Raw genomic sequence first — 27,828 nt, forward strand, 5'->3', positions numbered from 1 at the left:
AGGTTCAACTGATGAGGCATTAGCCCTACCACACACTCCCGCTACGCAAAACCCACCCCAGAGCAGCGTGCGCTGTGCAGGAAATCTTGATGTCAGCCAGGGGGTTAGTAACAGGATACAAACGTGCGCACCAGCTCAAGAGCTATGCCAGAGTTAAAGTGGCCTTAGGTGATCGATTGGTGCCAACTGTACAACAGAACACCATTTAAATACACATAGTGCGTGATATATTTTCTCAGTGCACGTCTTACCGCCAGCACCCGAGGAAAGGGCTCCTTCTCAGCTGAACGATCGAAAATGCGATATTCCATTTTCTGGCCCATACGGTTCATTATCTGGGGAGATAGCATGTCAAATAGAATGACCTACTGTGTTCTGCCCTACACGACTTTTGACCTGACCTGCCCTCAGTTTCTTGCAGGCTAATTCCTGCCTTACCAGTAGGTGGCGGAGTTGGACCAGGAGGGCAACATATATTCCAGGAGGTGGGTACAAGCTGAGGACCAAAATGAAGCAAAGGAAGAAAAGAATAAAAGGGAAGATGGAAGTCAGCGTGTCACGAAAACCATTTTAGACACAAGAGAAGGAGGTGAAAATAATCAAGAGCATGCACTGGAAAGGGATGTAACAGAGGACATGGGTGCGGCCTGCAAATATTAGCAAGTCTTAGCAGCAGAATGGAGTGGTGAAATTCCTGAACTTCCTGCAGCCCAGGTGAAGGGACCTCTAATCTCCAGAAGGAGCTTTTGCCTCTGTCCGTTAGCCAGGTCTTACTGAAGTGCCGATCTGAACCACCGATGCAGCTGTGTGGAAGGAACAAATCTGGAACTGAAGTCAAAGCCTATCTATCCGAGCAGCAGTGTGGCTCAGGCTGCAGTCTAGGCATTGGGGCTGCCTAGACCTGGAAACCAGTTTTAACAGGTGAATACTCAGCATACCTGCGCTGCTTTACTGTTAATGTCAACATAAACCTGCTGAAAACGCTCAGTAAGGGATGTCTGGACACTGACACCCAATTGTACAAAATGCTGGCCCCGTCTCCACGGGGAGACAAGGCACCTGCTGCACCACCGGGGTCACAAACTGCGCTGCACAGTAAACTCCCCTCGTGCTAAACCTGGAATTGAAAGCTAGGCCTCAGCAATAGTGAGAATTGTCAACAATTGTCGTAAAAGCCCCCCTGGGAAGAAGGACTCAGCCCTCACCTCCTGGCAACGTGTTATTTCCATATAACCTTAGTACAGCATTCGGGAGTTGCGTTAGTACGTGCCGAGCAACTGATCACAATTCATATCGCACCTTCACAGCTGGCCCTCTTTAAAGTGAGCCGCTTGCCTGGGATCTCAGGACTTCTTGCAAGGGAGCAATGCTTCACAGATCAAGACATTAGAACTTCCCGAGGGACCATAGGCCTTCCACACTGACACAGATCCAATAGGAAGAGGTTGCAGAGAACCAATGCACAGCTCGATCCAGTGGGTTATCTGTTTACAGAGCTTTGGGCCTACCTCCTCACATGACACCTTCACACTTCATAGCAGTGTGTATCCCAGAGCCAGCGCAGTACCGACCCACTGCCTTAACCACTCACCCCCTCTACCTATCAGTGCACAGTGGCAGTATCCACCATCTACCAGGTACCGTGCAGCTGACCATGAAACTTCCTTCAACTGCATTTTCCAAACCCACCACCTCTGCTACCTACAAGGACAACAGACGGATGGAAAAACCACGAGCCACAAAATGCATTTTCTCCTCCAAGTCACACAATGTTCCGACTTGGAACAGTGTCATCGTTCACTGTCTCTGGGTCAAAATCCTACAACGTCTTATCCTAATAACACTGTGGATGGGCCTACACAGATTCCAGTGCTTCAAGAAAAGGTAGTTCAAAGGTAATTAGGGATGGGGAATAAATGCTGGCCTTGCCAGCCAAAAATACACAAAACAAACTCTTGATGCACAATGCACAGTGATGACACACTTTCCAACACATTCTACCTGCTATACATTGAAACCTGTTTTGTATATATCAGTGCGAACAGCACCATCGTGCTCCAGGTTACTGTCTGCTCTACAGTTTACGCCTCTCCCCTTTCTCTCCTTTTCTAGCTCGTGAACTGCATAGGCAGCCGGTCTCTGCAGAAAGCTCATCCAATGGTAACTCTCAAATATGGGAACTGGATCAAGGGAAAGCTTGAGAGTATTTGAGGAAAGAGTAGGAGAGTGGGACCAGTGGGCTAGCTCCATACCAAGGAGTTGACACAGGGGCAGCGGGCTGAATGGCCTCCTTCTGTGCAGCATCATTCGCAATGTCCTTTTTTTTTAAATGAGAAAATTATTATTGTGAAAAACTGAACAGTGAGGTCAGTCCTATGATCATCCAATAGGCAATCAGGAGGTGAAAGGTTGGGGGGGGGCGGGGGGCGGTAGTTGCTGGATTGTGAAGGAGAATTGTAAACCTGTTCTCAATTTCTTTATCAGGGTCGTTTTGCAAAGGGGTTCCCTCTCCAGCCCCTTCTATAAAGAGGTGAAGACGAGAACCAATGTGTGGCGGCACAATTCTCTACCCATTGAAGTGGTGGAGGCTACCTTGTTGAATATATTTAAGTCACGGGTAGATAGATTTCTGATAGACAGGGGAATTAAGGGTTATGGGGAGAAAGCGGGAAAGTGGAACTGATCCACTTTAGATCAACTATGATCTTATTGAATGGCGGGGCAGGCTCGAAGGGCTAGATGGCCTACTCCTGCTCCTATTTCTTATGTTCTTATGTTCACAATGGCACAGGAGTTAGCACTGCTGCTTCACAGCGCCAGGGACCCAGATTCAATTCTCGGCTTGGGTGACTGTCTGTGTCGAGTTTGGATGTTCTCCCTGTGTCTGTATGGGTTTTCTCCCAGTGCTCCCGTTTCCTCCCACAGTCTGAAGGATGTGCTGGTTAGTAGGTGCATTGGCCATGCTAAATTCTCCCTTAGTGTACCCGAACAGGCGCTGGACTGTGGCGACTAGGGGCTTTTCACAGTAACTTCATTGCAGTGTTAATGTAAGCCTTACTTGTGACACTAATGAATAAAGTTTAAACAAGGAGTCCTCTCCTCCCCTTTCCAATTTTATATCCATCTCCTTAAAGAGCTCAGCATCGCCATCTATTTGGTGATCATCGCTGTCTGATTCTGCGGGGAACTCTATGTTTATTTCCTGTAACTAAACCTTTGCCAGCTTGAGGTTAACAGGAAGGAATTGGGACAGCACCATTCGCAGCAGATATATCCGATAAATCCAGGATTCCCTTTGGTTGCTTCTGAATGTGAGTGAGTCCTCTTCTCCAAGCTCCTCCTGCAGGAAAGTCAGCAGCCCAGACTGAAGAGGGACGGGGAATCTCAAAGTTAGTCGACTTGTGTGTGTGTATGGGGGGGTGTGTGTGTGGGGGGTGTGCGTGTGTGTGGGGGTGTGTGCGTGTGTGGGGGTGTGTGCGTGTGTGTGTGGGGGGTGTGTGTGTGTGGGGGGTGTGTGTGTGTCTGGGGCGTGTGTGTGTCTATGTGTGTGCGGTGTGTGTGTGTGCGCGTGTGTGGGGTGTATGTCTGTGTCTATGTGTGTGTGTGTGGGGTGTGTGTGTGGGGTGTGTGTGTGGGGTGTGTGTGTGTCTGTGTCTATGTGTGTGTGTGGGGTGTGTGCGCGTGTGGGGTGTGTCTGTGTGTGCGTGTGGGGTGTGTCTGTGTATGCGTTCTCTACGTCACCAACAACAATATGACACACACAGAGGGTTAAAGAAAAACACACGAGTAACAATGTAGACAAATGCAGAAGGGGAGAAGAGGTGCCTTGAGGGCAACCTATCGCCATATTGTCTCCCTAACTGACTGTCAATTGCTGGACTGTAACTGGCTGCTCGCAGGTCCATTACAATGACTTAACAGAATAAAATGATAACAAGAGTCCATGCAGTGCAGCTTGTGCATGTACTAACTGAGATGAGGGCCAATGCAGTCCCTGGCTGTTAGTCACAAAGTGCTCCATTCCCCAGTGAGGCCACGTCGAGATCATTGGGAAATGGAAGGCACTCACACAATGACAATGGGTAACCTGCTGTTTATCTCCCTATTGGTCCATCTGGCCACAGGGCTCCCTGTGAGTTCAAGGACAAAGTCAGTGAGATGCTGCGTCCGATATAGAACTGGGTGTTCCTGTCACTTACCATGGCCAACTCTGCCTCCAGCTCCTTAATCCTGTTCTCTTTCAGGTCCAGCTGTGAGCGGAGGGCAGTCACATGATCGGTAGCCTCTTTGGCTTGTCTGCGCAGATCCCATTTCTCTCGCTCCAGCGACTCTTTCTCCTTTGCCAAGACCTTCACTGCATCTTCGCTCTCCTGTAAAGGATGGGAATGGAGTCTGCATTTTTAGCCAGGCAACTGAAAAGCACAGTGGGAGGTCTGAACCACGCATAAACTTTACACCATTATTAAAACCCACAGGGCCTCACCTTCCACTTACACATATTGGAAAATGACTCCGAAAGTTTTTGAGGCCTTGCAAAGGAACATTTAGCCTCAATAGTTCTTTCATCATAGAATCTTAGAATCCTGCAGTGCAGAAGGAGGCCATTCGGTCCATTAAGTCTGCACCGACCATAATCCTACCCAGGCCCTATCCCCATGATCCCACATATTCACTCTTGCTAATCTGCCAGAAGCTAAGGGGCAATTTCCCATGGCCAATCCACCTAACCCGCACATCTCTGGACTGTGGGAGGAAACTGGAGCACCTGGAGACAACCCACGCAGACACAGGGAGAATGTGCAAACTCCACACAGACAGTGACCCGAGGCCAGAATTGAACGCGGATCCCTGCACTGTGAGGCAGCAGTGCTAACCACTGTGCTACCGTGCCACCTTCTTCCATTAGAAGGAGAGAGGGGGGTGGCCGCAAAGCAGGGACAGGCGGGCAGGGGACAGGGGTGTGCAAGGCAAGGGGAGGATGGGGGCGAAGAGCGAGACAGATGCAGGATGAACAGAGAGGATTAAAAAGTAATAAAGAGAGAAGGGAAGGGAACGCTGGGTTTGTGCAGTTCAGCTGCAAGGTCACACAATCAATTTTAAAAACAGCAACTCCAAAATTTGGAACGCAGGCCTTGAGGTCGAATTACCCGATGACCCATTAAAAACAGAGCTTAGTTTAGATAAACTGACTTTGTGACCAAAAGAGCGGCTGCCAATCACTTCTCTCCACCTTGGGCAAGATGAGGCACCAATTTGTCTCAAAACTCCAGCCATCTTTGGTTGTAGAGAACAAGACAGAGAGGGAGAGTGAGAGAGGGAGAGAGTGTGGGGGATGGACAGAGAGAGAGAGAGGTGGGCACAGAAAGAGAGATAGGCAGAGACAGAGAGAGATGGGCAGAGAGAGAGATGGGCAGAGAGAGAGAGAGATGGGCAGAGAGAGAGAAAAGTGGGCAGAGGGAGAAAGCGAGGGAGAAAAAGAGAGCACTTGCAAGCAACTCTAACGTATTTTCAGCAAGGGAAGAGAGAGCAGATGGGTAGGGCGAGGTGTACAGAAGCGAGGCAGACAGAGAGGAGAAAAGAGAAAGTGGAGGACTGTCGATACACAAGCTGCATTGACATCAGTTCTAGAATGCAACATTTAAGCTTGGGCTTCTTGACAGTGATGTCCCAGTGTCTGCTTTTTGGTGTAAAACTATTATTGATGTCAGAGGAGATTTAATGATTGCCACAGTCAACTCTGGTTTTCAGCGATTCCAGCCATCACTTAACAAGGCAACTTCTAAAGACTGCTTTCTTTTTAATGTCCTGAAACAGAATGAAATCTCTCTCTTATCAAAGTGAGGGACGTTAATATCAGGAACAGCACATTTTTCAATACATGTAACCAATCAGTGTTAAGTACTTCCAGGTGAGAGGCAACATGGATTAGAACTCTCTCATTAATATGGAATCACAGAATCTCTACACAGTAGGAGGTGGCCTTTCGGCCCATCAAGTCTGCACCAACTCTCCGAAAGAGCATCTTACTGAGACCCACAACCCTCCACCCTATCCCCGTAACCCCGCGTGCATCCACCATGGCTAATCCACCTAACCTACACATCTCTGGACACCAAGGGGCAACTTAGCATGGCCAATCCATTCAACCTGCACATACTTGTGGGAGGAAACCGGAGCACCTGGAGGAAACCCCTACACACAAGGAGAACATGCAAACTCCACACAGACAGTTACCCAAGGCTGGAATTGAACCCAGGTCCCTGGCGCTGTGAGGCAGCAGTGCTCACCAATGTGCCACTATGCCATGCCATCATCTCCAACCTCAGAAGAGTGCTTTCTGAGCCATTAGGACCACAACATTCTCCAGCCACCTCTCTTCAATCGGCACCAATTGCTGCTAAACCATGGAAGGGTTCTGAGCTGCAGATCCCACACTCACTAGAAACATTACAGAAGCTGTCTCAAAACTGTATTACCAGTGAGAGGGGATTTTTACTCTGGGCTGCATTTGAGGTGAGGTGACTGCCAATGTGGCATTAACCCAATGTGGCAGCAGCTTCCCCTCCCCACACCTCTCTGATGAACAATACGCCCTTAAACCTGCAGAGCAACAAACCACACAGTGAAACAAACAGGGCATCCATAACTAGCATTTACCCAAGAACAGCCATGCAGGAATCATAAAGGAATCACACTGTACAACTAACATCTATGCTCAATGAATAAAAATTTGAGAAGACATTGTTGAGAACCTTCATTTGCCCTGATGAAATGTTAACCAGTCTTTGCCCCGAATCGACTATGTACTTCCAGCATCCTCCGTTCTTACTTACCTTTCTGTGTTGTTCATAATTCCTTATGAAATCACGTAGCTGCTCCTCCCTGCTCTCGAGTGTCGCGTACAGCTGCTGCATTTGGTTTACCAGGTCGGCCTTCTCTGCTTTTAACCGTTTGCGATCTGTCTTCATGGCTATTTTGGAGAGAAAAAGGAGACAGTGTGACCGGTGTGTGACCAACATACAAGCGCAATGACTGGCCTAGTCTGCTGGGAACACTGAGGGCCCACTCGCTGACAGAGGCCTAGAAGAGCAGGCTGCTTGTTCAGTCAGGCCTCAGTGTGCAAGTGAGGAGAAAGAATATGAACAAGGAGAACAGAAAGGGTAGTGAAAAGCGTCAAGGCAGTGCAAGGGCTGGCAGGTTCTGATGGGGAATGCTTGATTTACAACCTGCCCAATTTCACACTGCATTGACTTCAATGGGGCCTACATTTGGGGTGAGCTGCATATCTGGTGTGTAGCCCAAACCGCTGCAACCTCACCGAGCCGATAGATTTCGAGCTGGACTAGATTCATGCAAACATATAAGTGTGTGTACATACACAAGCAGAAATGTGTTCACCGGCACTGTAACACTTGAACTGCAGCATATGTACAGCCACTGAGATGTACATCACAGGAAGCCAACATTCAGCCCCTCCTGATTGTGCCAGCACTCTGCCAGAGCAATTCAGAACACAATCTGTTTCTCTGCTCTCTTCCCACAGCTCTGAATGTTTTCTCTGCCTCATAATTAATTATCTTTTTCCTTTAAATATTGTAAGTACCTCCACAGGCAACCCTCAGTGTGGGAGTACTTTCAAACTATTGTTTGGATTGGATTGGACGATTGGAAAGGGTGTTTTGGGAACTCATCCCCCAAATTTAAGCAGCTTGAGAAGAATAAAAATTGATGGGAATGGGCATTTAATTTGACATTTGGCCTTGCGGCTTGATGGTATGTACCAGTGCGGCCGTCAAAGAAGAACAGCTTAGATAGTCTTTCTTTTGAAGTTTATTTATTAGTATCACAAGTACATCTGGAGTGTGTTAGGTCCTTGATTGTACTGGCTGCTTTTCTGAGACAGCAGGACATGTAGACGGAGTCAATGGATGGGAGGCTGGTTTGTGTGATGGCCTGGGCTACATTCACGACCTTTTGTAGTTTCTTGTGCTATTGGGCAGAGCAGGAGCCATACCAAGCTGTGATACAACCAGAAAGGATGCTTTCTATGGTGCATCTGTAAAAACTGGTGAGAGTTATGGTGGACATGCCAAATTTCCTTAGCCTCCTTAACCATCCCCATTGATGTAGACAGGGGCATGTCCTCCACTACACTTCCTGAAATCGATGACTGTTTCCTTTGTTTCATTGACATTGAGGGAGAGATTATCGTCACTGCACCAGTTCATCAGATTCTCCATCTCTTTCTTGTACTGCATCTCAACAAGTGATACTGTCCAGACAGATAAAACAAGACAACCAGCAAGAACTCCTCTGATCAACTTTGAATAGTACCATAGGATGTTTTACATCAACTTCGTAGAATCCCTACAGTGCAGAGGAGGCCATCTGGCCCACTGAGTCTGCACCGCCAACAATCCCAATTCCCGTAACCCCACATATTTACCCTGACACTAAGGGACAATTTAGCATGGCCAATCAACCTAACCTGAACATCTTATTTTTTATTTTATTTATTTATCTGCGTCACAAGTAGACTTACATTAACACTGCAATGGAGTTACTATGAAAATCCCTTGGTCACCACACTCCACCGCCTGTTCAGGTACACTGAGGGAAAAGTTTGCATGATTGATGAACCTAACCAGCAAATCTTTTGGACAGTGGGAGTAAACTGGAGCACCCGGAGGAAACCCAAGCAGACATGGGGAGAACGTGCAGATTCCGCACAGACAGTGACCCAAGCCGGGAATCAAACCCGGGTTCCTGGTGCTGTGAGGCAGCAGTGCTTGATCCCTTATTTACCCTCAACTACTTCTTCCATCAAAAAAAAACCCTCCCCAGCCCCCGAATCACTATCAGCCATGTTGCGCCAAGTTAGGATCTACCCCTTCTCATGAAATAGTTGAATCAAGATTGTGTGCGCAGCCTCCCTTTTCACTGCTCGAGTTGGTGGCCCCTGGTTACAGACTGCGTGCTTATGTCAAACACATCACTCGAGCGTTCAGTCCATCCTGAGTCTCGGGCTCCTCCGGCCTATTAAAACTAATCACACGTTCAAGGCATATGGTTTCCTGTATACAAGGTGATTCAAAACAGATGAGGGTGTAAGTGAGACTGGCTGTAGGTTGGGGATGCAGGAAGGGGAGGAAATGCAAGAGAGATGGTGCTTTGCACACTTCAAAGGCAAGCAGAGACTCGGGCAAAGTCTAGCTGCGGAATCCCTGCACGTGTGATCCGACACTGAGCATGAAAAGTTAACACATCACCACCAACCCCCCCCCCCCCCCCCCCCCCGACCCCCCCCCCCCCCCCCCCCCCCAACCCCATTCCTCCCGCCAGCCCCCAGGACACTGGTAATTGCTGGGTAGAGGGAGCAAAGCTGACAGATTGGCAGGTTGGGTCGACTCACTCAGGCAACGGCTTCCCACTTAGAATTCAGAGGGCACTGCAGCATAATCTAAGGCCTGTCTCAAGGTCACCAACCATCTCTGCTCCACATCAGAGGCAAACTTCAGAATGACAGGGGAATCCCAGTGGGACTCTGCCAATCACCACTAGGGCGAGGTGAGGAGGGGGGTGGTGCGGGGGGGAGACATGTTTGCGTGGCAGCTTTCCCACAAGGGAGAATTTTCCATTTTGATTTTGATTTTACGGTGCTCTTACTGGGCACTTCTATTATATTTTTTTAAAAAATGGCCCAGCGAAATCGAGACAGAAAGCCCCCCCCCTTCCCCTCCTGCCCACTCCCCCCAGCCCTACTCCCAGTCCAGTCACTGTATGGTGCACTCTCATCTGTGCTTTCCTTGTTGCTGCTGCTCTTAGGCCAGACCAGAGACGCTTGATCCCCATCAGTACAAAAGGCGGCGACTCTCCAGTCTGTGATCTCAGGGTTATGATGTGGATATGCCGGCGTTGGACTGGGGTAAACCCAGTAAAAAGTCCAATTTAAATCGGTTGGACTGAAACCTGGTGTTGTCAGATTTTTTACTATCCCAGGGTTAACCAGAGGCTTGGCAGCTCCCCAGCCCAGGAAAACATCTGTATCCAGAGATCAGATCGTTACTATTCAAAGTTTCTGACTCCAAACTGGCTGCCCAGTGTCTGTCAGGAACAGCCCTGCAGCCAATATAAAAACAGCTCATTCACTCTGTTGGGTGACAGCAGAAAAGAGAAAAGTAGGCCAGACTTCAGCCAAGTCAATTTTGTGTATCCACAAAATTCAGCCCTTCACACTGCTCCATCACCAGTCACTGTAACACTGGGATACAGGATAGATTGGCACACACCTGTATCCACCGCCCTGTACCCCAGTGTTATACTGTGACAGACCTGTATCCACCACCCTGTACCCCAGTGTTATACTATGACAGACCTGTATCCACCACCCTGTACCCCAGTGTTATACTATGACAGACCTGTATCCACCACCCTCTACCCCAGTGTTAAACTATGACAGACCTGTATCCACTGCCCTGTACCCCAGTGTTATACTGTGACAGACCTGTACCCACTGCCCTGTACCCCAGTGTTATACTGTGACAGACCTGTACCCACTGCCCTGTACCCCAGTGTTATACTGTGACAGACCTGTATCCACTGCCCTGTACCCCAGTGTTATTCAATGACACACCTGTATCTATCACCCTGTAGCCCAGTGTTATACAGTGACAGACCTGTAACCGCTGCCCTGTACCCCAGTATCATGCAGTGACAAACCTCTATCCACCACCCTGCACCCCATTGTGATAGTGACAAACCTGTATCCAACACTCTGTACCCCAGTATTATAGTGACAGACCTGTATTCACTGCCTCGTACCCCGGTGTTATTCAGTAACACACCTGTATCTATCACCCTGTACCCCAGTGTTATACAGTGACAGACCTCTATCCACCACCCTGTACCCCAGTGTTATATAGTGACAGACTGTATCCACGTTACTGTACCTGAGTATTATGACCCAGTGTTATTCAGTTACAGACCTGCATCCACTGCCCTGTGCCCCAGTGCTATAGTGACAGACCTGAATCTGCCACCCTGTATCCCAGTGTTATTCAGTGACAGAACTGTGTCCACCACCCTCTACCTCAGTGTTGTACAAGTGACAGATCTCTATTCACCACCCTATACTCCAGTGTTACACACTGAAAGATTACGTACCCACTAATATTTCACTGTAATGGTATTCAGTTGAAAATGCTCTGTTCAGACGTGGCCCAAGTTTGAGAGAGTACAAAAGGGCTAATATTAGAATCTGTGCTCCCTATCGAAGAGCTGTACACCCAGAGCACTGGGATCGCCAGTTGGGAATTGCACTGGCGAAGTCAATGTGTCCTGCACGATTTCTGCACAAGAAGAAAGGGATGAAAAATGTTGTGGAATGCTCTAACCTCTAGGCCGAGTACACATTCCTGCTCTTATGAAGCTCCACATGAGTTCAAAGCTACAAAACCTGGCTCTAATATACAGCAGCCCCGATAGGAGATTGTCACAGCTCAGAGCAACATGGAAATTCCACTCAGCGACCATTACTCAGATTCCAGGGATGTTGGCCCGTACATTCTTCTTATCCTCTCTGCTACAAAGAACAAAGAGCAGTACAGCACAGGAACAAGCCCTTCAGTCCTCCAAGCCTGCACCCATCATGTTGTCCTATCTAGACCTGCTGCTTACATCCGTCTATTCCCCATTTGTTCCTATGCCTATCAAGATAAGTCTACCTCATTTCCTGGAGTGGCGGACCAAACCTTATTGTCTCCTGGTGCCACGAATATCAATTCCACTATCCAGAGCACCAGGATGGCGTGTGTCTGTCTCTCTCACTCAGTTTCATATTTCTGGAGCTTTGCCATGAGAGACTAATGGGATCACGCAGGCTCATCACTTCATTCTCTGTGTTCCCAAGTAGCACCTTTATATCACTGCTCTCCTACCCTATACCTGTTAATATACTAGGAACACTGCATTGAGAAAGGTCCTAAATATGGTGTCCAACCTCACAAAGAACAGCTTAATTAAACAATACCACGCACTGGAACCAATTTCAAAACCGTCCCGATATTGGTTTGATAATTGGTGGCGCTGGGTAGGGATCCACTGCTGCTCAAGGAATGTTTTTGATTTTTCAATATTGACAATTTTTGACATAGATCAGTCACCCACACACACATAGCCCACCAGGCAACAGGGCTCGCACACACATAGCCCACCAGGCAACAGAGCTCACACACACATAGCCCACCAGGCAACAGGGCTGACACACACATAGCCCACCAGGCAACAGAGCTCACACACACATAGCCCACCAGGCAACAGGGCTGACACACACATAGCCCACCAGGCAACAGAGCTCTCACACACATAGCCCACCAGGGGACAGAGCTCATACACACATAGCCCACCAGGCGACAGGGCTCTCACATACACATAGCCCACCAGGCAACAGGGCTCACACACACATAGCCCACCAGGCAACAGAGCTCACACACACATAGCCCACCAGGCAACAGAGCTCACACACACATAGCCCACCAGGCAAACAGGGCTCACACACACATAGCCCACCAGGGGACAGAGCTCAAACACACATAGCCCACCAGGGACAGGGCTCACACACACATAGCCCACCAGGGGACAGAGCTCAAACACACATAGCCCACCAGCGACAGGGCTCACAGACACATAGCCCACCAGGCGACAGGGCTCTCACATACACATAGCCCACCAGGCAACAGGGCTCACACACATAGCCCACCAGGCAACAGAGCTCACACACACATAGCCCACCAGGCAACAGGGCTCACACACACATAGCCCACCAGGGGACAGAGCTCATACACACATAGCCCACCAGGCGACAGGGCTCTCACATACACATAGCCCACCAGGCAACAGGGCTCACACACACATAGCCCACCAGGCAACAGAGCTCACACACACATAGCCCACCAGGCAACAGAGCTCACACACACATAGCCCACCAGGCAAACAGGGCTCACACACACATAGCCCACCAGGGGACAGAGCTCAAACACACATAGCCCACCAGGGACAGGGCTCACACACACATAGCCCACCAGGGGACAGAGCTCAAACACACATAGCCCACCAGCGACAGGGCTCACAGACACATAGCCCACCAGGCGACAGGGCTCTCACATACACATAGCCCACCAGGCAACAGGGCTCACACACACATAGCCCACCAGGCAACAGAGCTCACACACACATAGCCCACCAGGCAACAGGGCTCACACACACATAGCCCACCAGGGGACAGAGCTCAAACACACATAGCCCACCAGCGACAGGGCTCACACACACACCTGGCCCACCAGGGGACAGAGCTCCTCAGCAAATCACCCCTTTCACCACTCTCTCCCACCCAAAACAGGCGTGCTGTTTGAATGAAGACCACATTGTTGACTAATGGCTAAGATCAGGTATCAGATCAAGCCCAAGATGGGGGTGCAATGCGTTTTCTTGTCACCTTGGATCTTGTTTGTCTCTCTTGTGGGAGCTGTGAATTTGATTCAATTTGAATTTTGTTTTTGGAGCAAGCAAGGAATGGGTTTGGGTTTGCCCAGTGCATGCTGCGCATTGGCTATATAACTTTTAAGAATGGAATGAAAATTTTTAAAAAATCATTGATATCCCTTCTGAAAATAACACTGTGATTAAAGCAAATAAAGGCATCTGTATTTCATTGAAGGGTCCTAAGGGATTTATACAATCATTTACTTTGAACTGCATCAAATGGTGAAATTTAGCTGCCATTTTGTAGGGAAATAGATAACCAGCTTCAAAATTAAGGAGCAACGTTGGTCAAATGCTGATAGTGCCGGGTTCAATTCCTGGCTTGGGTCACTGTCTGTCTGGAGTCTGCACTTCTCCCCGTGTCTGTGTGGGTTTCCTCCCAAAGTCCAAAGACATGCGAGTTCGGTGGATTGGCCGTGCTAAATTGCTCCTTAGTGTCACGGGGAATAGCTAGGGTAAATGCATGGGGTTGTAGGGATGGGGTCTAGGTGGGATTGTAGTCGGTGCAGATTTGATGGGCTGAATGGCCTCCTTCTGCACTGTAGGGATTGTACGATTCTAAATAGCCAGAAAAGCACATAGCTCTGTGGACAGTTCAATGGCATCTTTAACAAGAACCAGAGCAGAAATACAGGGCTTGGGTTTAAATTACAAGCAAAGCATAAATATTGAATATGTTAGGCCATGGAATGTAACAATGCGGCGCACATACAAAGGAGCGTGTTTTATGTGCTATGGCAATGATCATCCTTTTGAACTCAGCTGCTCCTTGTGGTATGTAGCAATCAGCACTGCGCCCAGGAACTGTCGCTGAGGGGCTTTGTCTGGGAAAGTTGCTGCAGGCTGTGGCTATGGGTTCCTGTTATGGTGAAACTATCGGCGCCTGTATCCAGAGTGAGCAGGGCTAGGCTGAATGAAGAGCAGGTATTCACGTCTCAGGGAACTCACTGGTCAGGTCCAAGTCATCTGGGGCCTGGGCTGACAAAATCTTTGTGAGCAGCTCAAAGTCACTTCTACGCCAATGAGAGTGGGCCCAATGGTGTCTCACCGTGAGGGAGGGTGTGCTAGTGTCCCATTATTAAAGATGGAGCATAGGAGCAGGCCATTCAGCCCCTCAGGTCAACCAGACATGGCTGATCATCTACTTCAATGCCTTTCCTGTGCTATCCCTTAGAATCTGGAAAGCTATTGATCTCTGTCCTGAGCATACTTGATGCCTGAGCTTCCACAGACTAAGGATTCACAACCCTCAGAGTGAAGAAATGCCTCACCTCGGTCCTAAATGGCCTATCCTTCATTCTGTGTCTCCTGGTTCGAGACCAACCTCCGCAGCCATGGGAAATATTCTTTCCAAATTTACTCTCTCTAGCACTTTAAGAATTATGCAAAGTTTCAACAAGGCCACTTTTCATTTTTCTAACCTCTAGAGGATACTCACTATCTCCTCACAGGACTATCCTGCCATCTCAGGAACCAGTCTGGAGAACCTCTCCTGCACTCCCGCTATGGCCAGTATATCCTTTCTTAGGCAAGGGGACCAAAACGTATACAAAACTCCAGGTGTGGTCAAACCAAGGGTTTAAACAATTGAAGCAAGACATTTTTACACCTGAATCTTGGGGAACTCTCTTCCTCAAAAGGCAGTGGAAGCAGTTTGTGAATTTTTTTAAAGATAGAGGCAGATATATTCTTGATAAGCAAGAGGGTGAAAGGTTATTGGCGGTAGGTGGGAATGTGGAGTTCAGGTTACAATCACATCAGCCACGATGTTACTGAAAGACGGAACTGGCTTAAAAGGCCAAGTAGCCTCCTCCTGCTCCTAATTCATACACTCAAATTCTCTTTGTGATGAAGACCAACATATCATTTGCCTTCCTAATTGCCTGCTGCACCTACATGTTAACTTTAAGTGACCTATGAACAAGATCACCCAGATCCCTTTGTTCATCAACACTTCCCAACCTCTTGCCATTTAAGAAAGACATTGTAAAGTTTATTTATTTGTCACAAGTAAGGCTTACATTAACACTGCAATGAAGTTGCTGTGAAATTCCCCCAGTCGCCATGCTTTGGCACCTGTTCAGGTCAATGCACCCAACCAGCTCGTCTTTCAGACTGTGGGAGGAGTTCCCGGAGGAAACCCACACAGGCACGGGGAGAATGTACAAACTCCACACAGACAGTGACCCAAGCCAGGAATCAAGCCCAGGTCCCTGGAGCTGTGAGGCAGCAGTGCTAACCACTGTGCTGTGGTGCCGTCCCCGTGCCACTGTGCCACACCAGTACTACAGTTTTGGTTTCCTTATCTGAGGAAGGGTATACTTAACTTGGAGAGAGTGCAATAGGGATCACCAGACTGGAATGGCAGGGTTGTCTTATGAGGAGAGATTGAATAAACTGGGCCTTTATTCTCTTGGGTATCAAAGAATGACAGGTGATCTCACTGAAACTTGCAAACTTCTTACAGGGCATGATATGGTAGATGTGGGTAGGATGCTTCCCCCAGTCTGGGACCAGGGAACACAATCTCAGAATAAGGGGTATGCCACTTAAGACAGAGATAAGGAAGAATTTCTTCTCTCAGAGGGTGGTGAGTCTTTGAAATTCTCCACCCTAGAGAGCTGTGGAAACACAATCATCAAGTATTTTCCAGTTAGAAATCAACAGGTTTTTGGATACTAATGACATCATTGGATTCGAGGATAGTGGGGAAAAATGGTATGGAGATGGATGATCAGTTTTGAATGGTGGAGCAGGCCCGATGGGCCAAATGGCCTACTGCTGCTTCTATGTTCCTCTGTCACAGCCTGCCAATCTGAGAACAATGTGGAGATGCCGGCGTCGGACTGGGGTAAACACAGTAAGAAGCCTCACAACACCAGGTTAAAGTCCAACAAGTTTATTCGATAGTAAACCCACTAGCTTTCAGGGTTTGCCCCTTCATCAGGTGAGTGGGGAGAACTCTCCACTCCTGGTGATCTGAGAACGAACCAGTGAGTCCTTTGCTGTCGAAAGGGAATGTGGGGTTGGTCTGTAGTTTATTGTCCAGAACGGGTATTTGTGTCTCGCCATCAAAGATGAGAGTATGAATCTGGCATTGTGGAGGAGAGGGTGTGTGGGTTTCTCACTATCCTAAGGCCAGCTGGTGCCTCCCAATGTTGATGCTGATACACAAAGTCACTGCTCATACATCTGATCGAGATGAATGATCCAATCACTGAGTCACACAGACAGGACTCCCTCCCTCTGACGAACGGGATTCTTGAGGCTTCAGAGCGACAAAGGAGGCAAAGGTCTTGGCTTTGATTAGGCAGTCCTTCCCTGCAGCTTCTGTCTACAATGTGTAGGGCTCCTTGCTTGGACAGGTCAAGCTGAAATCTTTCATTTCACTTACTCCATATTGCCAAGGTGACACATCTGAGAGCAGCTATCAATCATTCTGCAAATCTGCAATCACACAGAACGGTATTGACCTGACACCAGGAATCTCATTAAATGATATTCGAACATGTCCAAGATATTAGCGACTCCTGATGCGTCAATCACTGACCATTAATAATCTAACCTTTCCAGCCTACCTTCAATTATTGACAGTGGCTAACATTTGGCTGAGCCTCTGAAACTTATTTCCTGATACCACCCCTGACCCTTGGTTGTCTAATTCTGTTCGTTACATAAAATTGAATCTGGCCACAAGTACACGAGGCAATGCGCAAGCTCTGCACCATTCACAATCCCACCCAGCTCCTATCCCTGTAGTCCCAGGTATCCTGTTACAATGTTACACTAGTTTGGGGGCTTGACTGTTTCAATGCATTGCAAGCCTGCTTATCCACACCAGTCAAACGCGCATACTCACTACCTGAAGGTCCCAGTAGTTTATCAAACATACTTTCCAATAAAAAATAAACAAAAACCCTCCAGACAGTGATCCAGTGATTCGTAGGCCTATGCTTTCAACTGAAGGAATAGAAGGAACGTCAGTGATCTCCACTCACTCACACGCTCAAGAGGCTTGGTTAAAGGAGGCCAATTCAGAAATTGGAGGGCTGATTTACCAGTGGCACAGCGGTGAGCACTGCTGCCTCACAGCCCCAGGGGCTGGGTTCAATTCCCACCTTGGGTGACTGTCTGTGTGGAGTTTGCACATACTCCCCACGTCTGCGTGGGTTTCCTCCAATTTCCTCCCACACTCCAAAGATGTGTGAGTTAGATTGACTGGCCATGCTAAATTGCCCCTTAGCATCAGGGGGACTAGCAAGGTAAATATGTGGGGTTATGGAGATAGGGCCTGGGTGGGATTGTTGTCGGTGCAGTCTCAATGGGCCGAATGGCTTTCTTCTGCACTGTAGGAATTCTATGGTTCTTCTATGATTCCATGGTGAAAATTCAGGTCTATATGCTTCAGGCTGCGACAATGACTTTTTGACAATGACCTTCATTGAGTGTTCTGAACAGTTATAGAATCCCTACAGTGCAGGAGCAGGCTATTTGGCCCATTGAGTCTGCACCGATCACAATCCCACCCAGCTCCTATCCCTGTAGTCCCAGGTATCCTGTTACAATGTTACACTAGTTTGGGGGCTTGACTTTTTTAATGCATTGCAAGCCAGCTTATCCACATCAGTCAAACACGCATACTCACTACCTGAAGGTCCCAGTAGTTTATCAAAACATACTTTCCAATAAAAAATAAACAAAAACCCTCCAGACAGTGATCCGAAAGCTCAGGTAGGAAAAGGATGGGTAGTTCATCATATCAAATCCAATCTCAGTGGATAACAATCCACTCCAGAATCACCTTTAGACTCTCACCACCTTCTCTTTGTTGCTATCTAGATCTTTACTTCCTCCCATTTGCCACATGTCCCAGTTATCAATGAGCTCAGGGAAAACTAAATTATCCGAAGAACTTTTAATATTCATGTCTCAAAAGGTGAAGCGGCACGGTGGCACAGCGGTTAGCACAGCTGGTTCACAGCACCAGGGACCCAGGTTCAATTCCGGTCTCGGGTGACTGTCTGTGTGGGGTTTGCACGTCCTCCTAGTGGCCTCATGGTGCCTAGAACGTGAAGAGATTGCTGGGCTGAGGCTGAGGCTGATGGGGTGGCACATTGGTTAGCGCTGCTGCCTCTCAGTGTGGGGGAACCCAGGTTCGATTCCCAACTTGAGTCACTATCTGTATGGAATCTGCATGTTCTCCACGTGTCTGCATGGGTTTCCTCCCACAGTCCAAAAGACGTGCTGGTTAGGTGCATTGGCTATGCTAAATTCTCCCTCAATATATCCAAACAGGTGCCGGAGTGGCGACAAGGGGATTTTCACAGTAAATTCATTGCAATGTTAATGCAAGCCTAGTTGTGACAATAATAAATAAACTTAAACAGAAGGGTGAGTTACCAACAACACTTCAAAGGGTTTTTCTCCCATTTTGCTAGCTTATTTTTCATCCTGCATCTTCTGCTGGTCCTGTGTTCTTTTGACTTGTTGTTGGGCTCCAATGTCTTCGGTGCCTAGGATGCTGCAATAACTTGGCCAATTTTTGAGGTGGGGAAAAAATTGCTGCCATTGGATCATGAGGCAAAATCTTCCTGGCAGAACAAATTTGATGGTTTTCATGCATGCACTTGCCAACGTGGAACCACTGAACCGTCAACAGGAGCAGGTTTGCTGGCCAACTTGTTCTTCTCCCCGGCCCAAGTATGTTGGGCCAATAACACTGTTCCAACTAATGCCACGGCGGAGACAAGTTAACTGGGCACAGGGTCAGGACAGAACATACAACCTTCAAGCTTCGATGAGTCAGTATTACACCAGACAATATCGCCCTGAATAGATCCTCTAAATAGCTTTCAGTTGTGTTCCAAATCAATCAAACAATCAAGGCTGGAATGTTTACATTTTGGGTGCAGCAGAAACAAAGTGAGTTTTAAAAAGCACTGGAGATGTTAACCCACAAACCTGAGGGACAAATCCCTTCCCCTTGAGTAATTTTGTTTCCTTCACTCACACCTGCAAGAACTAACTTATGTCAGACGACAGACGGTGTTCCCGCAGTTCATCCCAGTACTTACCCACCTGAGTGGGAGATGAGCAAGTGTTGCAGACTATTAACTCATGAAGCTGCACGGTGGCACAGCGGTTAGCACAGCTGGTTCACAGCACCAGGGACCCAGGTTCAATTCCGGTCTCGGGTGACTGTCTGTGTGGGGTTTGCACATCCTCCCAGTGGGTTTTGTTCGGGTGCTCCGGTTTCCTCCCACTGTCCAGAGGTGTGCAGGTTTGGTTGATTGACCAGGCTAAATTGCCCCTTAGTGTCAAAGGGATTCATAGGGCAAATAGTTGAGGGGTTAGGGCCTTGGTGGGATTGTTGTTGGTGCAGGCTTGATGGGCTGAATGGCCTCCTTTCTGCACTGTAGGGATTCTATGAAGCTGAGCCCAATGTAGCGGTCTTCTTGCTACTGTCGCCCCACATTTTTCAACCAGCTGAGATTAGCTGATACGGCATGAATGGGCCTTAGAACCTGGGACATTCCTGGATGGTTAAATTCCATAGCCAATATAAATCACCTGGATTAATTGCCTGCGGGGATGCAGGGAGAATGTCCCCCTCTTCCTTATCTCTGCCTAACCCAGGGGATTACACAGCTAACATGAGGTACACCAAGATATGGCGCAGCAGGCACCATGAGTGTGGGGCGTGCTTGACTGATCGAATGGCAATTTCCCTGCCCATCATTTTTGTATGTTCTCAGTGTGGCCCACTCCCACAGAGGGCAGCTGAAAATAATATTCCTCTCTTGGCCAACATCATAAAAGACATTTTTCCCTTGCTCCCTTATTTGTGGAATGGCCGAGATAACCAACAGTCATTGTCCCTCAGAATAACTCATGCCAAGTATTTTGCAGACATTTTGATGGGACAAGGAGCTGAAACGCAAGAACTCCTCATGCCCTTACACTAAATTAAATTGCTTCATAGGACACAGTCTCAGTTACTGCACTGCTAGTGGAGATAGACATCAGCTCTTTATTTATCATGAATAATTCTGCCCACGGATCTCAGGGGTAGACCGATTTGTCCTCGCCGTGGCTGAATTTCATTATCAAAACAGACATTAAATAGTGCAATCTGTGAAAATGTATTTTTCTTATGAAATTTTTATATGATAAGATTCCCATTCCATGCTACACTGTGGGACCCCATTAGAGCGAGTCAGCCCTGAGTAGGTTAAAATCTGCCCATTATTTTAATACATGTGTACACTGCTCAGCGCATCATTCAGAAACTAGGATCTTCATAAATATTCAAACTGATGAATCTAAATGATACATGAATAATTTTTTGCTAGTCTCTTGGGTGCTAGATGTCACAGTGATGCGGGATTAACACTCGGGGTGTCAGCTGCGTAACACTCATAGCTGTTCCCAAAATGATCTCCCTCCCATCCCGACGCTTGCCTGTGGGTGCCTTACCCAAGTAACCCCCACACTTGGTCTGAACCGAGGCAATGAGTGGGGGCAGGCTATTCAGCCATGGAATGCATCACACCCCCAGCCGATCAGCAGTCAGGCCGTGCTATAGGTCAGCTGTGCCAATGAGCTTCACTGGAGATGGAGATGAAGGTGGAGTTCCAGGCTATGTTTAGCTGCTGAAAATCAGGATAACTCTTCCCAAGTAGAATAACGTTTCAATGCCGTTCCGCCGGACGCCATTCCCACCATTTCTATCTCCCAGAAGATCAGTGTGCTTCAGTTCCCACCTTGATGGTGCCCTTCCCGTCGAGGATTAGCTCCATGTTAGCCACTTTCCACCACTCCCACTTTTTTAAAAAAAACACCCTGTCGAGATAAAGGAAATGGTGTGTGATTCGACTGGCCACCTCGGCTTCCTTCTGACTTCCTCACGGTTGCTTTATCCAAAACTTATGTTTCTTTTTGCACTATCCTCAGCAGAAACGAAACCTCTGAGGCGAGGAGTTTGCTCACGCAGCACAGAGAATGCAAAAAGAGATAATGTACTTTCTGACAGGGTTTGGTGAAATCGAGTGGGAGGAGGTTGGACTGGAGTGTAGCCATCAGCACAGCTCGTAGAATAGAATAGAATAGAGTCCCGACAGTACAGGAGGTCATTCAGCCCATCAAGTCTGTACCAACTCTCAGAAGGATCATATTATCCAGGCTCTATTCTCGTAACCTCACGTATTTGCTCGGTTATCCCGCTAACCTGAACATCTTTGGACACTAAGGGGCAATTTACCATGGCCAATCCACCGAATCTGCTCATTTTTTGAACTGTGGGAGGAAACTGGTGCACCTGGAGGAAACTCACGCAGATGGGGAAAACTTGCAGACTCTACACAGACGGTCACCTGAGACTGGAATTGAACCCGGGTCCCTGGCGCCGTGAGATAGTAGTGCTAACCACTGTGCCACCCAACCAATTCACGTGGGTTGAATGGTTTGTTTCTGCAATGTAAATATCATGATGAGCTAGGGTTAAGATTCTCTGAGCCAAAAACCAGCTCCCTACCACATGGCATCAAATATACTCTTCGCCAGGTTCCCCCATGCAGAGGCCCAGCAGTCTGTCCCTGCTGGTGTACACTCTCCTCAAGGGAGGGTGGTTTGGATATCAATCTCACAGAATTTGTCAGCTTTTTGGTTCCTCCTGGCCTCCTGTGCCAAATCCTCCAGCAGACCGGGGTACTGGAAAATTGGAACCAAATCACAGCTGGTGCGGCTACCTGGCAGCGAGCTCAGTGATCCTAACACTTTCCCGCTTCCCTGCTGCTCCCGCATGCGGCCTGCTGCTGCAAGCCTCAGCCAGAAAAAAGGCTCGGCGCAGGCAGCTCGAGATCCATCCTGCAATCTAGTACAATCTTGGGAATCCGCGGGACCCAACAGCTTTCAGTCCTCGATGTACGGGTGAAGTGTGCAGAGGAGAAGGGAGCCAGCTTTGCTGTCTAGCCTATGCAAGGGTGACTGGTCTGAGATGTTACAACTCAACCGCACTTAGTCCCTCTGGCAAACAAAAGCAAAATACTGCAGTGCTGGAAATATGAAATTAAAAATAGAACTTGCTGGATAAATTCAGCAGGTTTGGCAGCATCTGTGAAGAGAAACAGAGTTAACGTTTTGGATCTGAACGATTCTTCCAGACTAGTTTTGCTGAAAGTCAGGATGACTCACCCCAACTCTTAAATATTTTGATTTGATTTATTATTGTTACCTATATTGGGATACAGGTATTGTTTCTCACCCACAATACAGACAAAGCATACTATTCACAGAATACATAAGGGGGTAGGAAAGGAGAGGGTGCAAAATGTCGTGTTATAGTCACAGCTAGACTGTAGAGAAAGATCAGCTTTATATTTAACAGGTGGATGCCAATCATTAGAAGGATTATTTAGATCTGAAACATAAACTCTCTTTCTCTCTCCACAGGTGTTGCCAGGCCTGCTGAGTTTATCCAGCACTTTCTGTTTTTATCTTAGTTTTTCTGGGTTAAGGAGAAGTTTTTTTTTAAAAAGCAGTTGGTAGTCCCACTCTTTATCCAGTGGCCTCTGCAGGAAACTGTTAAGTGCAGGCTTAGCTGTGATGCTCTCCATGGTCAAATAGCTAACTGATACAGTCTGTAGGTAGAGGCATGGGTCAGAGAGCTTGGAACGTACTGAGCTGTAGATTATCAGAGGGGCGGCACAGTGGCACAGTGCTGCTTCACAGTGCCACGGACTCAGGGTCAATTCCCAGCTTGGGTCACTGTCTGTGTGGAACATAAGAACATAAGAAATAGGAGCAGGAGTAGGCCATCTAGCCCTTCGAGCCTGCCCCGCCATTCAATAAGATCATGGCTGACCTGTCGTGGCTCAGTTCCACTTTCCCGCCCTCTCCCCATAACCCTTAATCCCCTCGCTTATCAAAAACCCATCAACCCGCGTCTTAAAAATATTTAGCAGTCTGCACATTGTTCCTGTGTTCGCACGTGTTTCCCCTGGATGCTCCAGTTTCCTCCCACAGTCCAAAAATTGTGCTGGTTGGGTGGATTGGCCAAGCTAAATTCTCCCTCAGTGTACCCGAACAGGCGCCGGAGTGTGGCGATTAGGGGATTTTCACAGTAACTTCACTGCAATGTTAATGTAAGCCTAGTTGCGACATTAATAAATAAACTTTAACTTTAAACTTTAATTAAAACAGCATTGTTGGAAGGGGTACAACTGTGACTGTCTTATAACATGGCTGGCCAAATCATTATAGATTATGCAGAGATTTCCTCCTCCGCTCCCCTCCTGCACCCACATTCCTGTTCCCTTCCTAAAGTCTGCAGGACAGTGGTAGAAAAATGGCAACAAAGAAAAAAGTGAAAAGCCCAACAGAATAATTCATTTGTTGGCCTTCTGCTGAAGGAAGGGAGGGAGGAAAGGGCTGTGCGTTGCTCACATTTAAGCAATGTTTCCAGACACAGGTTTTTAGCCGTTTTAACCTTCTCCTTCCTTCCTTTTTCCGATCACAGTTAAGATTCTGTCCTGGTTCCTTCCTCTGATGTTCCTTTGGAATATTTATTACTTTGCTCTTCAGCCCATTAAAATGTGTGCGGCGCTGGAACCAATTCCGAGCACACTTTAAAATGTCACTTGTCTCACCAATTGACGTGGGGGTGGGGCTGGGGAGCGGGAGGACAAGGACTGAACTTTTTTGACCCAAAAGGTTTAAATTCCACACGAGTTTAAACAGAATTAGCATTTAAACCTCACTTTGCAACGTAAAGCAAATAAGAAGCCCGGGTCTTGGCCTATCAGCATTGTGCGAACACATTAAAATAAATCCTTCAAGATGTGAAATAACTGGATGAAAGGTTTTCTAATTCAATTCCACTTGACTAATTATAAACAGAACGTGCAGGTCGCCCAGGCTCATGTTTGCTGTGTTAGTTCAGAGCAGTGGTAACCAAGGAAACGCCGGAGAATCCATGAGGATAAGTGTTGTTGTCTGACCTTTGCCACCTCTGCCAATAAAGGCTGTTGAAAGTCAAAGGTTGCAAATTTGACTCGCTGTGTTTCCTGATCCGCGACGTCACTGATTCAGACCCAGTTTGACTTTCCCTAAACCAGCCCTTGCCCCGAGGGGATGCCAGTTTCTTCCAAGTCTAAATTCGGACGGGGAGGAGTGGTGAGGGGACATGGGTCAAGACTCAGGGATTGCTTTGATGACAATGAAGATTCACAACAAGCCTCAATCACTTCAATAATTAATGCCTCCCACATCACAAGCATGGCAGTGTGCATAGAACGCTGACCTTCATTTTTTAAAAAAAACACTCTGGCTGTCTGATTTACCTCATTTCTGGTTACCAGTGCGAATCCAAAATCTAACATAACCTCTCAAATTTCTACTCTAGCTCCAGACATAACCGTACCGTCACGTCAAGATGTCCTGTATTTTGAGGGGATGTGGCATGGGTGGAGGGTGGGCGGGGGGGGTGGTGCAATAGTGCTTAAGGGGAGGGCGGGAGAGGATTGGCAGAAATAAGCAACCATCTCAAAAAGACCAAAGAATACTCCACTCAGGGAAGCAAGGGGCTGTGCATGTGGTTTAATGATAATCCTCCTGCAATCTGCCTGGGCAATGTTGGGAGCGCAAATCAAAACAAAATGACAACAGCGTTAGACAAGAAAGCGCCAAGTGTATTGCAAAATAAAAATCACCACCCTCCCACCCATTAACTCATATTAAAGCTCTCTTTGTTCAAACAAAAGTAATTGATTTAAACCGGGATGTAAATTCTTTAAATTGATGGGCTCTGGTCATCTTTGGCAAGATGAGCATTTGTTGCCCACCCCCAATAACCCTTAACGCAGTGGCGAACTGCCTTCTTGAGCCACTGCAGTCCATGTGGGTATAGGAAGAGCCACAGAGCTTTACGGAGGAAGTTTCAATGTTTTTGACCCAGTGACGGTGAAGGAACAGTGAGATGGTTCCAAGCCAGGATGCCGTGCGGCTTGGAGGGGAACTTGCGGGTGGTCAGGCACCTGCCACCCTTGTTCTTCCAGTTTGGAAGAGGGTTTGGAAAGAGCTGGTGAAGAAACCTCTATGAACTGCTGCAGTGCAACTTGTACACAAAGCAGCCACGGAGCACCGGTGACGGAGGCCGTGATTTTTTTTAAGCTGGTGGATGGGATGCACAATCAAGTGGGCTGCTTTGACCCAGGCAGGACACTGATTGATAGCTATGATTCTGTGTACAGGACTATATCAAGTCACTTGATTAGTCAATTGGACAGCTTTTTCAATTTTGGCACGCGTGCGGTGGACAGAAGATCGACTGGGCGGGCTGGCTGTGTCTTTGTCCTGTCCATGCCTCACTGGATACCAGGTGATCCGTCCAGTTTTATTCTCATTATATTCTCCTGTGTGGGGTTTGGTACAACGGAGTGACTGATTAGACCATTTCCAAGAATCATTGAAGGAAGCACATTGCTGCAAGCCTGGAGTCACATTGAGCCAGGCTGGGTAAGGACGGCAGATTTTTATCCCCCTCCAACAAAGTACATTAGCAAACCAGAGGGGTTTTTACAGGAGCTGCTTAGTTTTTAATTGCCACCATTACCAATACTAATTTGCACACCGGTTAACAAAGTTTTGCCAGGTTGAGCGCTCAGGTTCAGTTTGCGGCCTATATGTGCATCAATATGGTAATCCTCGGCACTTCTGCCTTTTTCACACCGCTGACACCATCTCTTACGTTTCTGCATTTTCACTGGCCTTCATTCAAATCAAAAATGGACACCTTATCCTCGAGTCCTGTGTTGGTGAGGAAATGCTAATCAAGGTTAAAGAATTAGAGGCTTTGAACTTCAGCAGAAGGCTGGGAAGAGGCGAGCTTTGATCTCAAATGAGATTAAAAATCCGCCCCTTTAGGGCAGCGTTTCAAATACTGTCCCTTTTGTTGGAACCTGAGAAAAGAAGCTGTTTGTCTGCGACCAAACAAGAATTCTCAATGCGTCGCTTGACCTGCCTTTCTGACGTGACAAGTGTTCTGTTCAGTTGATTCGCTGATGGACAACAGTTCCAAAAGAGCGGCCTGACAAGGCAAACATTTCATGCTACATCTGGTAAGCCGCAGCCCGAGTCCAAGCAGCAGGAGGCTGAGGGGAGCCAGCTGTCATCTCATCTGGAATGAGCCCGTCAGTGTGACAGAGGCACTCAGGTCAATGTTAGAGCCTTCGAGGGTCTTCAGGGGTGCCGAGGCACTGTCGCATGACAGTAACCGCAGATGCACGCGACGGGGGCACAGCTTGCGGCCGTCACTGCCTTTTTCTGCGCTTCAACACACTGCGGCAAACATACAATAACCTGCTTCCTGCAAATTTACTCTGCCGTTTGGCACAGGTCTTTGCTGCGCTGAGAATTGCAGTCTCCAATGTAACCAATTTAATTCTTATGTTTATACAATGACAGATGTAGATGATTATTTTTCTCCCCCTTGTGTGGGACCTTTGTGCTAATCAAAACGAGGTATGTAAGTTTTAGGAAATTAGAACATGTCTTTTTTTTTGGTACAAGCAGCAGCACGAAACATCCCAAGTGATGCCCAATCAGCAGAATTAATATGTGAATTGTCCCCTTTGTTTGCCGCACTGGTGTTCCCTGTGGCTTTAGCCCTCTATATATTACAGATCTGTACAGTCTGAGATCCTGTGCTGCAAGGTAAATGAGGTGGCCTCAGCTCCGGCATCCTTGCCAAAAGCCTCTGGCAGAGGCAACAAATGCCGACTCCAGGGGTAGGGGCTGCCATTTTGCCTGCTTTCCAGCAGGTAAAGCCCTCAGCCCACCCACGCAGACTGGCAAGACAGCTCGTTACCTGACAAAGCATCACTTTTAAACAACCAGACTGCTGTCTACACCCTCAACTCAAAAGAATTAAAAGGTGGAATCCAAATAGTGCAGATCCACCATGCGTCACTGCTCTTACTTCAATGCTCCCTGAAAAACCGCCTTCAGTACATTTTATCCATAAGGAAGATGATCCATTTTATTCTTTGATGATTTGCTTTTACTTCCTAAAGTCCATTAACTACCGTGGGGCGGCACAGAAGCACAGTGGTTAGCACTGCCACTTCACAGCTCCAGGGACCCGGGTTTGATTCCCGGTTTGGGTCATTGCCTATGTGGAGCTTGCACATTCTTCTCGTGTCTACATGGGTTTCCTCCGGCTGCTCTGGTTTCCTCCCACAGTCTAAAGATCTGCGGGTTAAGTGGATTGGCCATGCTGAAATTGCCCCTTAG

The 27,828-nt window shown here is 47.8% G+C and overlaps 1 protein-coding gene across 5 annotated transcripts in view; it reads right to left on the reverse strand.

Moving 5' to 3' along the window:
* Positions 1–27,828, reverse strand: part of kazna (kazrin, periplakin interacting protein a) — a 610,507-nt gene that overhangs the window by 116,691 nt on the left and 465,988 nt on the right. For 4 of the 5 annotated variants that reach the window (XM_080214942.1, XM_080214944.1, XM_080214946.1 and 1 more), the window contains 3 exons: positions 6,834–6,970; positions 4,200–4,370; positions 252–335 (listed from right to left, as the gene is read on the reverse strand). In XM_080214942.1, coding sequence (XP_080071068.1) covers positions 252–335; positions 4,200–4,370; positions 6,834–6,970 — 392 coding nt within the window. The remainder of the gene's footprint in view (positions 1–251; positions 336–4,199; positions 4,371–6,833; positions 6,971–27,828) is intronic. The other variant, XM_080214943.1, reaches the window with a different exon arrangement.

The sequence above is a fragment of the Carcharhinus amblyrhynchos genome, chromosome 30 (assembly GCF_965287045.1).
Source record: "Carcharhinus amblyrhynchos chromosome 30, sCarAmb.v2.hapA, whole genome shotgun sequence".
NCBI classification, from domain to species: Eukaryota; Metazoa; Chordata; class Chondrichthyes; order Carcharhiniformes; family Carcharhinidae; genus Carcharhinus; species Carcharhinus amblyrhynchos.